The sequence below is a fragment of the Phoenix dactylifera genome, chromosome 6, assembly GCF_051530095.1.
Source record: "Phoenix dactylifera cultivar Ajwa chromosome 6, Ajwa_hap1_PhDact_Kaust_v1.1, whole genome shotgun sequence".
NCBI lineage: Eukaryota > Viridiplantae > Streptophyta > Magnoliopsida > Arecales > Arecaceae > Phoenix > Phoenix dactylifera.
Genome location: NC_143195.1, coordinates 36,406,999 through 36,419,953, shown reverse-complemented (window position 1 = coordinate 36,419,953; position 12,955 = coordinate 36,406,999). Strand labels below are relative to the sequence as shown.

The 12,955-nt window shown below is 39.4% G+C and overlaps 1 protein-coding gene across 1 annotated transcript; it reads right to left on the bottom strand.

Annotated features, from left to right (window-relative positions):
- Nucleotides 1-4,124: 4,124 nt before the first annotated feature.
- LOC103721144 (la-related protein 1C-like) lies at nucleotides 4,125-12,673 on the bottom strand. Its single transcript, XM_008811214.6, has 6 exons — nucleotides 11,880-12,673; nucleotides 11,175-11,739; nucleotides 10,908-11,073; nucleotides 10,723-10,813; nucleotides 5,384-5,455; nucleotides 4,125-4,989 (listed from the first exon to the last, which is right to left on the bottom strand). The coding sequence occupies exons 1-6, from the start codon at nucleotides 12,387-12,389 to the stop codon at nucleotides 4,645-4,647; spliced, it is 1,749 nt and encodes a 582-aa protein (XP_008809436.3). The 5' UTR covers nucleotides 12,390-12,673; the 3' UTR covers nucleotides 4,125-4,644.
- Nucleotides 12,674-12,955: the final 282 nt, after the last annotated feature.

Below are 12,955 nucleotides of genomic sequence, written 5' to 3'. Positions count from 1 at the left end.
GCACGGCTCACTGCAGTGCAAAATATCCACCTTAGAGAGAATCCGGACTCTTTTTTTGGAAGTTCCTTCTCTTCTTTGCTCTACTGATATCTAATAGAACTAGAAAAAAGAAAGGGAAAGCTCGTTTGAACTGTAAGACACAGAGCCTAGTTTCCTACAAAAATATAAAATAAAAAGATAAAACGAAAAGAAAAAGTAGATGTTGGCTTTAGTAAGAAGACTCCTGCAATCTTGGCGTATGATACCGCGCTAGGAAAAAGGCCACGTATACCTTCTATCAAAGGTATATATATATATATATATATATATATATATATAAAGGAGGGGGCAACGGAGAGAGGAGGAAAAATACATACACTAGTTGCTTATGTACTGGTGTTTTTGTTGAAGTGAAGGCGGCTGTTGCTGCAGCATAAAATGGAGAAGGTATAGCATAAACTATGCAGTAGAATAACAAATAAATAAATAATTTTTACTAATCTCCGCCCATTGCTGTTCACGCAAGAAGATGTCATACAAGAGAGAGAAGAGATCCGAATCTTCTAACCTATGCAGGACTTGAGTGTCTGAGGTGATGGATCCACAGGCTATTTATAATACTAGGTTAGGGCTTTGTATCTTTATCAATAAGATTTATTTATAACAGTTTCCATCCATCACAGAAACTACTAGATAAATTAAATTTTATAATCTCTTTATTTGATTGGATTTAATCACCATTTAAACGAGGTTGTATTTATATTGATGTGGAAAAAATTGATCAAGTGGGCTATATCAAGTCTTTTAAAATTAGAAGACGTGCTAACATAATAAAATTAAAAGTGGAAACTTACGTGATGGACACCATCTAGGATAGAAAATATTGTTCCGAAATTAACGATGTGGTGACGAAGGCTAAAGCCAGCAAGTTCGTAACTCCCTTAATCAAGAAAACACCCACTCGGTGAAATAGAAGAAAAAGGTGCGAGAGAAGCCAATTGCAAATTTGCCCCAAATCACCCTCCAATCCGGAGATGGGACAGGGACGGTGCATAAGTATTCTGCTGGGCCAAATGCAAGGGCGAATCAACTCTCCCTCCGATATAAGATTCCAACTTTATGAGCATGCGACACCACCACCTTGGCACCTGTGGGAGTTTTGAGGCCACTCGAGGGAGCATAAATGCTCCCCCATCATGTCATGACTCATGACCCATCCAAATGGCAGGACTTTTCTTCTACAAGACCAATTCATGTTTGACATGTTAGTTTGTGAGGCTGGAGAGTTGAGCTGCTCTTCTAGTGGAGAACGGTGGCTTGTTAGGGTTGTTTGCTTCTCTATTTATATATTTGGTAATGGAGGTCCATGTCGTCAACACGACTACGATAACCTTTCCCCATACAATCCCAATGCTGTTTAATATCTTGGTAAAGACCGCATATATTGATACAACTACTAGAGACTTTACCAACTTTATCAACTAGTATTTTATCCGGTTTGTTGGTCAAAATGCCTAATTATTATCATTGAAGGGGATAGAAAGAGAGACCCACTGCACTATATAACCAAGATTCCAATACTTAGAGATGCGCCATCCAGATTTCAAATCCAGAAAATGCCTGTTATTATAACTTCTTATTATTACAAGGAAGTTTAAGAAGGTGAGAGAAAAATATATGTTAAAAGTTATGGTAGCATTGGGACGCCTAGAGATCCAACTAGAGGATAATTTTTTGAAGGTTGAACTAGAGAAAAATAAAGAAGGGATGGCTTTGACTATGCCACAACCAAGCTAAACTAGGTTATTTCTATGACAGTCTAAAACCTCACCCAAAAAAATTAGCTAAGAAAGTATGATTTAGATTTTTTGGCTTTGTATAATATCCAAATTCTACATGTCATCATACCAAATGGAGTCCGTACTATAGTACCCTTTAGTCCATATAGGACATGGATAGAATTCACTCTAAATACTATTTATAACAATTCATGATCTTACTGGAAAAGGCTAGCCGATAAAGTGTTATTTGAATTCTTTGATCTATATAAGTACTCCAAATCTATCCAATATATAGGCAATATAGGACTAAATAAAGACATGCAAGGACCTTGCAATTTCCCCAAGAATTAGAGTAAACTGTCATTAGCAAGTGCAATAAAGTGTTATTTGAGTTTTTTATGAACCCCCACATCACCACAATGCTAGAAGGTACAAATCACTTCGGTCCGTCCGTTCTGAGTCTCGATCTGAGTTATTATTTATATTTAATCAAGAAGGAGATTTTATTTTTCGGCTCCAGGCGTGTTAAAGGATGAAGTTAACAAGGGCCAAGATAATGGACCTGTCGCAGGATCTAAAAGGTGATTTCATTTTCACTCCACAGGAATGCATGCCGGGTCCAAGGATCAGATTTACCTAAACAAGATTGAGCTAAAACAGGTGAGTAAGGAGGACAAAGGCCTCTTCAGATAATCCGGCATTCCTGTCATGCCACATGGGCTGCTATCCTGGAAGTATACTGATTGCCTGAGCCAAGAGTAGAGCAAGAAGGGTAGTTTTAGCGTATCATCTTGAACTAGCGTCCACAAGATAACTTTCCAACTAAAGACTTGTTTGGATAATTGGACTAAAAATCTTACTGAATTCAGGCGCCTGTAATCCTATGGTTTTACTGGTTGAATGGGCCCAATCTACAAATCCAATAAAATTTTGGAGCAGAATCATCCAGACAGACATTAAAAGAAAGTAAAACTTTCCTAATTTACAGTTCACTTGCATGCCCCTGCATCCCTCTTTATTAACAAACAACCGCACTAGGCAGCAGGGCAGCAACAGGAGGCACGAGTATACAGGCTGGTGAAAGGCAAAAAATCCAGCAGCTTTTGCCTTGCCAACCATAGACATTTGTACCTCAAACATATAGCTTTGTTTTTTTCTTCTTTTCTTTCCCCCCAATCACACCTGATCAAACCTCCCATCCATGGACCAGCATTAGAGAAGCTGACCATTACAGTATACATCCCTGACCTGCAGATTGCCAACAGTTGTTAGCTCCATGGTTGGCATCCCTCGTCATGGTAGAGGAGATGCTGCACATGAACCCCATTTAAGTCTCTTGGCTCGAGCAGGCAAAACATTAGCATGGTTCAGATGGTAGTAATCCATTTGTCTGCAGGACCATGCACGTTCACACAACTTCTATGCAAATGGATGGTAAAAAGAAATAAACAAAAGAAATATTCACAAATTAAACAGCAACTCTTTTAACTTTTTTTCCCCTTTTCATCAACTAGCTTACACCACTAAATGTACACCTTGCTCGAGTCGCAGAGCAGGAAAGCCCATTGTTTGACCAGACCATACTAGGCTACTGCATCCATATCCGAAGCACCCTCACATAAGAAAGGTTGGGACTCCCATCTGATTCCGGTCATGAAACTGCAATTCTAAACTAAAACCGTGCAACCACAAACCCATCAGCCTAGATCCCATTATAAGAAGAATTTACAAAGACAAACATCGAACTTATGTTTCTAGGTACCTCGATCCCACAACCATAGCTATCCTTTTCACCGGTTTATTTTGTGTTTTTTCTGTTCTTTTTTTTGCCCAAGAACTGGAGAAGGGGTCATCAGGGTGAACTACCATGACAGAACACAGATTCATTATTTTTATTCATTATTTATTTTTATGAATCTATTAAATTGTAAATATGAAAAATTTCAATTCTATGATTTCAGCGAGCTAACTTCAAGTACACACACCCGTAAAACCTGACTCTTGATGTCAGAAATTAATTAAAGTCAGAAGATCATGACTTTGCTGTCGGTCCAAATGCACTCTCGGGAAAATCATCTATAGATACCAGTGTCAGGATGCAGACAACCCATTACTAGCCCAGGAAACATCTGACCACATCATACCATCCGGCTAGAGTTCCAAAAAAGATTTAACTACTGTAATCAACACAGGGAAAACCCATACCCAGTGCTGATAATTCAAGAAAGATAATTCAGGAAACCTCTGCTTGCTCCATAAAGCACATAAACCAGAACTTCCATATTTTAACTATAAAAGCAAACAGACCAACCGTTATTAATAGAGACATGCACTGTTAAACGCAATAACCAAGTACTCATGCAGTAAGTCTTTAACTACTAATAAAAAAAACTCTATATATATGAGAATATGTTCTGATGTACCGAAACAGAAAGGGTAAAAGAAAAAAAGTCCTCAAGGAAGTGCAGATATGTTATGAATTCCAGCCCTCAGATCCCAAAATGATGAAGTTAAAATCCTCCCCAAAAAATGGAGGTTCACAGCAAAAAAGATGACCTTAAGACAACAGTTTAAGGACAGCCCAGTGACCAAGCATGGTAATGAGATATCACCATCAGCAAGCACCACTCTACCCAAGCAAAATTATGACCTCATACTTGTAACTCTGGCTACCTTCGTCTTTCTTTTCTTTTCTTTTCTTTTCTTTTTCCATCTTCCACTTTCTTTTTTTTTATTTTCATTTTTTATTTAATAATTTTTTAGCTGAGAAAGCAACACTTCCATGTTTGGACAAAGCAAGTATCTTACCTGGCAAAATAAAACTTTGCCTCTCCTGTTGACTCCCTCCCTCACGTTTTAACCTTCCTCTGGCGAAAACAGATTCCTATAATGTGTCGCTCCTGACTAGACTTCTTCCTGACTTGGAATAATCAGAATTTATGTGTCCAGTGACTTGCCCATTTCCATCTCCACTAAGATCGCCCACCACGTGCAACTGGTTATTCAAATTCCCAGATGCTGATCTAATAAGAACTACCTCAGTATGAGTTGAGCCCCTCATGCTATTGTGGTTAGATGCCCCCTCAAGTTCAACAGCTTGCAACTGAGCCACCAGGGTATCGTAGTCTGATGTTGCTGGTGACTGCAGGCCAGGAACAGTTCCAAAATGATTGGGAGATGGGGGCAGCACCCAATTCATCCAGTCATTGCGCTTCCTTATTTTTTCACCCTGTGTCAAGGTATGTGTAAGAGTGAAAAGGGAGATGAATGGTAGTAAAATGAGAGGAAGAAAAGATAAGGTCCTGCAAGAGAAGCTGACTAGTTAATTTGAAAAGGAAACCGAAGACAAGAAAGAGAAAAAGATCCAATGATTAGATTCAGGATAATGACATGTTTAGCGTGAAAGCAAGCCATCCTTCATGTTCCACTGCTCTACTTCTTACCCTTCTCTTTATACAGTAGCACATCAACAGGGCCAGTAAAAGTAATCAAACTAATTAGTAGTAGATGAAATAATTTGCATTTAACAAATTAATAGCTTGTTATATGACATTCTATTTTGAGTGGAAAACAACTATTAGAACCTAATCAAATTTTAATAAAATAATTAAATAAAAATATACCTGTACTTCCACTACATCCGACAGCCGTATGGTATCCAAAATATACTGTATGTTATTTGTGAATTGCTTGACCTGCACAACATTGCACGAACATACATAAGATAGAAATGGAGATTTCCCAAACTTAATAAAAATAACAAAATCAAGCAGAGAAGTGCATGTACCAATGAAAAAGAAATCACCCTAGTTGCAAAATGCAAAACCTAGTTACATGATTTTATGGTTCAGTAACCATCTTAAACAGAATGCCTCTATTAGGCAACATTTAATGGATTCTGTCCTGTACTTGTATTCATCCTGTGCTCCATCAACATTAGCATCTTCACAACTTATGCTTAGATTCAAAAACGAGCCACGGAGCTGCAATATGGTCCATACCTACTACTTCACATGGTTCTACAGCTGCCGTAGCCAAGCATGTGGCCTAGCAATGTTCAGGCCAGACAACTTTGATAGGTCCATACCCTATAATAGGTAAATGAAACCAAAAGAGACTAATTTACAGATGCCCAATTGAGGCCATGAAAAGTTCATAACAAATAGATAGATTAAAAGTTGCCACTAAAATAAACATAAGACTCTTAATTAGGTAATTACTTTTAAGTTTGAACAAGGCAAGGACATTTGCAATTGAAAAACATGCTTTCCAAGTCCTGTGAAGGACCGTGAGATCTACAGACGATGATATCTGAAGTCTAATTATCATTGGTCTAAGCTGGGAATAAGATTTTTGGCTTTCGTGTGATAAAAGAGCACCCACTCCTAACTACAAAAACGGCTGCAATGGAGACATTTTGGGAGATCTGTAGGCTATACCTTCATAGAGACAAGACTGAATGATTTACTGGTAACTATATAAAGCCAGAATTATGGGCATACATGGATATCAGAATGATCAAATGACCCCTCATTCAATCTAGCTGCAGGTAGAGATTTCACTATGATACATAAAAAACCATAGGATACCATAAAGTTGGCTTTCAAGATTACAGATACCATTTTAGCTAGAAGCTAAAAAATTTAAAATTACATTAATGGCATTACAAATCTAGCAAACAAAACCTCAACTTCATCAGACTTGTATAATAAAAACCAATTACCACTAAATCTTAAAAATAAATAAATATATGGAAAAAGCTGAAAAGCTATCCTTGAGTACAACATTACAATAAATCTGTGATCTTATCTATAAATGGGTACAGAGCAGTTCTGAGTAAGTGACTATCAATTTTAGTGTTTTAATAACCAATTTTAGTTTTCTATTACTGTTGTTTCTCTTAACAATGTAAGAGACCATGATTTAGTGACGTCAAAATGGTAACTAAGATACAATGATAGAAGAAACAATCTGAATTGGCATGTAAAAACTGCAGCCATGTGGTATCAATAATTGCAGAAAGAGAATGCAAACAGTTTCGCAACTTGGAAAACTTTTTACAAGATGTTTACAGATGCACAACAAAATGGAATTACACTTTCGCATATGTAATATATGGGATTGGTCCAGATAGGAAGAGTAGCTCAGATAAGGATTTAAGGAGCCCTCATATAAGAAAATCTGATTAAAAGATGCAAACTTAATTACAAGCATGCAAGGTTTCAATATGTGCGTAAATGATAATGAGGAGTAGAACTTCCATAAGAAAGTCTAGGCATGGGAGTGAGATTATAGAGCAAGTGAAGCACTTTGCGTATTTAGCTATTTTGTGCATAATAAATCCAGAGAATGAATGCAACCACACTAGGGAATTTCTACGTCATCAATATTGACCTAAAGCACTTCATTTGTCTTCGTACTTAGGTTTGTAAGTTTTTTCACATGAAGATAAACCAAATTATATACAATAATGTAAAATGCAGGATCCCCCCAATATCAGCAACTCTTTAACAAGTACGACTGCTGTACAACAGAAACAAACATGACATGCACAAAAAACACATGGAAGCACCATAATAATCTCTGCCACACTTAGACAGTCACAAACCCAGCAAAATGTAACACAGCACACAATCCAATAGCAACCGGTCATTGTCACACACACAAACAGGAGGCACAGTCACAAAGGCACACCTTTTCTGCGCCTCGTCACCCAATGAGCAGCGCTTCTTAAGTGCCTTGATGAGGCCACCTCACCTTGAGGTAGGCAAGGTGTTCAGGTTTTACCTGAGCATGTCTTGAGCCTCATGCACACCTCTAACAAAGTAGATATTTCCACTTTGCAGTATTTGCAAACATAATGGAAGTATTCGACCTTCAAAACATTTGGAAATGTTTTTGTTGTAGAATATATTATTGAATAAGCTAGTCAATCATAATCAAGATGTTGCTAACATTTGCCCAAGCAACTTCTTCTAAACAAGCTTTTCTTATTTTTCTAATCCATATAAGCAAGTAAGACGCATGATATTCTACCTCAAGAGCATCGTATGCAATCTAGAGCCAATCCAAGCAAATTTTTACCAATTCCTTGAACCACTACACATGGAACCCAAACAGTGGTTTGATGCATGAAAAGGAAATGGTGCTTGCAGGAAATCACTGTTTTTAAAATGTTAATACCATATATGGATGAGGTTTGAACAGCAAGAGCAAAACTTTGATTTGAAATAGCAAATTTGGGTTCTTAGGATTTAGAATTGGATATGATCTGTAAGGAAGAAGACAGATTTGTTGTTAGGTTTATCATATAATATTTTTTAAGTGCTCATAAATCATGTGTGTTACAAGAAGAAAGAAAGGAAAAATGCAGGAAATATCAGGCCAATCAATGATAATCTTCTTTTTGATATCAAAAATATCAACAACAATCTGTCCATAAATCATTCATTCTCTTTTTTTCTTTTTAATCTCTGTTTTATGATCCAGTTTACCATATATTCCATATATTTTAGTACTAAGGCCACTCTTTAAAGAAGAAGAGGTTGCTTGTAATAGCTGGACTTCTCCTAAATCATTCATTTTAATGTATACAATCAGATGCTTAAAAAATATATATGTAGTAAGAAAAGCTGTCCGTAATCAGCATCTAAACCCAGTATAATTGTTAATATTTCTTAAAATGCATACAAGTGTTGACGACACAACACAAACAAGGAGATGTTTACGGGTGTAACACAAGGTTTGACAAATTGATTTTGGTTAACCCAATCATGTTTTGGATTCAAAATTTTGGTGGTTTGCACTTTTTTGGTCCAAATTCCCAACACTTTGGTCAAAATAAATCAGACAGTCAAACAAACAGAAATAAAAGAAATCAAGCTAAGAAAATACATGCTCTGCAATATTTATGTATTTTGTATTGTATAAAATCACAGGGTGTGTGATTTGATTTTTCTCAAACTGAAACTATGATATTATAAAACATATAAAAAGCATACACTATAATTTTATAGCATATAATTTTAATAAAATTCTATAATATCTATCTCAAATCCATAGGTAAGCAAGGTGACACACTCAAACCAGCACCACCACCCTAAAAAGGAAAAATCCTTAATTTATATGGGAAGTTAATGCATTCTGATGCTCTAGTATAACATAAAAAGGTCGATGACTTTCTTTTACAAAAGACGGCTCAATGGCCAAAGATTTGGACAAAGAACTACATGTGGCTAAGCTGTATGTAAACAAGTGGAAAAGCTAGTATAACTGCATCCTAGTAAATTTAGTATAACTACTTTCTTCCAGACGATGCAAACTTTAGGTTACAAAGAAGTGTATGATGCACCTTAAGTGTAAATAGGAGCAGGTATGCGCACAAGATAAAAATTCCTGAGCAAGCAGCGGACCTAAGATAATGTAGTCTGGTAACAAAGGCTGGCTCCCATTACTAGATTGAGGGACTCATTATAGTTTATTTGGTCCATCAAATCAAGCCTATCAACCACAAACACTAAACAATCCTAAAATTAATGTTATACCTTCCTAATTCCAAAAGAATCCCAAGAGACCCTTAACAGAAGGAAATAGCAATTTATTGTAGCACTCAGTAAAAACTGAAGTTATGTAAATAGCAAAGCATAATCATATTCCAAAATAACTATCAACCATCTGATTAGTACCAAAAATAATCCTAAAATATTCTTAATAGAAAAAAATTAAAAAGTATTTTAGCACAAAATAGAAAAAGCAGAACGTACTCTCATTCCCAGTCTAACTACCAACCAACTCACTGATAAACAAAAAATTTTCGCTCTGATAGGTGACCTTTCTCACATGCCCTTTTTTTACATGTGTTCTAATGTTTTTGGTCAATGTAACAAAGAATTTTGAATTTATGAAAATATGATTTCTTTCATGAACTGAAGTGGTAGGTGAAACAGACAACAATTTTTACTAAGCAGAAGTTCCTTTGCTCAAAAGATCGGTGGTTGAGTTCTTAAAAATCCATTATATTGAGCCTATTGCTAACTTTCCTGCATAATCAGAACCGATGAATCAAGATCAGCTGATGAACAAATGCTACTGGAACTAGTTATTCCTCATGCAATGTATTTGATAATTTTCCTTGAACCAAATTCGAGGGCATAAAGAAATAGAACTGCAGATTGATGGTCATAAGCAAAATTCACAAGAGCAAACAAATGTATCAGTCAGCATATGAGCCATAGGAGTCAGCTTAAACATCCTTTCTTAGTGCTGACTGTGGCACCTTATGAATAGCTTTATATGGGATGAGATGGCCCTTGTGATGACCAATGAATACAGTGGTCCAGAAAACAAAAGACTGAGGTGATGGATCTAAGGACAAACATATGCAAGTTCCGTTGTGCACTCATGCATGACTGCATATAATTCCCATTGTCATGATCTATCTGTCATATTGTGTGTATGTATAATGAGTAGTCTTCAAGTTCAACAAGTTGGAAGAACTCATCGAGGGAGAGAGTCGAATAATCTTAAGATTCAAGAGTGGAATCAATCAAGACCATCTAAAGCAAATACTGGAGTTCGGTCTGTGCCGTCTCCAAGTCATGTTTCCAAGCTACGACTTCATTTGCTCTATATATTTTTTCTCACTCATAAGAGTTCACCTTAAGGTCTAACCTACTCATGCCTCTTACTTAAGTGCATGATGTTGCATTCCTGCTTCGTTCTCACTCATTCTTGGTAGCATACGCATACACATCCATATATTATACACTAATATCAAAAGATTAGTGGTGCAGGTGAGCTTGAAAAGAAGTTCAGTCTCATAAACGGCCATACATACTAAAATCTGTAAAAAAGCAAGCTTCTACTATAAACCACAGCACTTCCAACAAAGAGGCCAAAAAAACACTAACACGCACCTGCGTGCACAATAGGACAGGACAGTAAGTGTTCCGAAATAACTCACCCTGTTGAAACCAGCAATCAAGGTTATAGGAACCCAGCCCTGCTCGTCCATGTTCCGCCGCAAGTAAATGTCCTTGCACAAATTATCAGAACTGCACGAAAAAAGAAAAACGAAGAAGAAATACTAACTTAAACAAATACTTCATGAGTCACTAGAAAGATTACATTTATGGACTAGGGAATCACCTGAAGTAGTAATTTATCTGCTTCAGTAACATAGCGCGCTGAGGATCTATCGCCGCTGGGGAAAACACTGCAGGAGGTGCTGTTGCTGGATGAGCAATAAACGGCAAACCACTGAGAGTCTCAGGAGGTGGGGGTGTTGCCACATAGTACACAGGAGAAGGCATATCTAACAAGGAGACCAAGATCGCAGTTATAAACAATGAATCTCAACGCCACATGGGAGGATATATTACCACGAACCAACCATAGAGAGTGCATGAAACTCACCAGGGTAGCCGACAGGATTCCCAAAAGGTCGGACCTGGGGCGGTGGGCTGAGAAACGGTGGCGGAGGCGGTCTGGGGTACGGTCGCACACCCCGCTGCTGCGCGCTGGCATCTCTGCTGCCAAAACCCCGAGGACCCCACACGAAGCTCCCGCGATCCTGATCGCGTCGGCTTCCAAAGCTGCCGCGGTGGGACCCGCCGCCGCCACCCCGCCGGTTGCCGCCGTAACCCCGATGGTGATCATTCCAACCATGTTGCTGAGGTGCGAAACCACCCCCCCTGGTGCCACGGTCCCAGTTGCTGTTGCCGCTGCTCTTGCTGGGGAGGTCTCCGGGAGATGGTTCTGGGATGGTCTCTCTGTCTGGAGTGATCTGAGTCGCCGCTGCCGAAGCCGGCGGCGGAGATTGTAGTGCCGGCGCACCATTGACCGGTGTACCGCTGCTACTTCCGCTGCCACTACCACGCTTGTTGGGTTTCTGGCGAACAGGAGAAGCGACATGGTTTGTGGTCGAATTCAGGTTCATATTGTTCGAATTCGGCCTCGGAGGAGTTGATATCACGGGCCCCTAATTCCAAAAGATTGTATGCATATATACACAAACCAACATATGAAGTTAAAAGAAGAGCATGCATCGCTATTGATCTCGACTTTTTTTGTTTCTTTCTGAAATACTATTGAAATTTCAAGAAAGTTTAGAGATCTTACAGGGGGAGCAGAGACTGTTCCATCGGAAGAACCCTTGAGAGTATTGGGGGATGACGATTTGGGGGAGGCCTTGGTGGACTCGGAGAGAGGGGGCCAGGACACCGCCCCCATGACAGGACCAACCTCGATCGAGCCGTTGGATGGCCTTTGCCAAGCAGGCTTCTTCCCTCGGGCGGCGGCGGCGGCGGAGGAGGAGGAGGAGGAGACGGAGGCGGAGGCCGCAGCATTACCGTTGCACCCGTGCTCCGGTTCATCCGATGGCATCGAGGACTGAGGAACGGTGCCGGACGATGAGGCCACGTTCTCGGATGGCACCGGAGGGGAGCGATCGGATGGCTCCGGCGGGAGGATCGCGGCGGCCGAAGGCGGGGGAGATGAGGGGGACGCAACGGCGATGGCGGGCTCGGGATCGCCGCGGAGGACGTGGGTCCACGGGAAGGAGGGGCCGCGGGAGGGACGGGCGGAGCCGGGGGAGTGAGGGATTGAGGAGAAATCGGCAGCGAAGGCCATAGGGGCTGGCGGAAGCTAGGGTTAGGGTTCCGATCGGGAGCTCCGGCGAGGGGAAGGGAGGGGGGCTTAGGGTTTTCGGGGGTTTTCTCTCAGTAATGCATAGTTTCCGAATACGACGAGGACTCGAAGATCCGATCAGGGGCACGTACGAGCGAGGGAGATTCTCTCTCCTCCCTCTCTCTCCCTGCCTCGTTGTGTGTCGCTCTCGCCCCCTTCTCTTTGCTCTTTTCTTTCCTTGTCCGGCCGAATAAAAACTAAATAAAAAAATTCTCTTTTCTGTTGTGAAATAACCTAACGTTTTCCAGCTTATTACTACGACTTGCCTGAACCCGCCTGACTGGAGAGGTGATATTTTCCGCTTTCTACTTTCATGCTGTAAAGAATTGATGATATTTTCCTATGCCAAAACATAATTGCACCCATTTAAGTTGTATAATTTAATACCTACAAGATTAAATAAATTTTTTTTACTTGATTCAGCTGCTTTACAAAACTCTTGAGTAAATATATCCACTCAAATTAGTCGCAAATTTTTTTTAAAAGTTTCTCAATAGAATAAAAATTTT

Excerpts from the sequence above, each read along its gene's own strand:
- LOC103721144 (XM_008811214.6), bottom strand. The coding sequence starts at position 12,389 with ATGGCCTTCGCTGCCGATTTCTCCTCAATCCCTCACTCCCCCGGCTCC. Across the intron at positions 5,456-10,722 it reads TGATTGCTGGTTTCAACAGG|GTCAAGCAATTCACAAATAA; the intron begins GTGAGTTATTTC and ends AATGTTGTGCAG. Across the intron at positions 4,990-5,383 it reads CGGATGTAGTGGAAGTACAG|GGTGAAAAAATAAGGAAGCG; the intron begins GTATATTTTTAT and ends ACCTTGACACAG.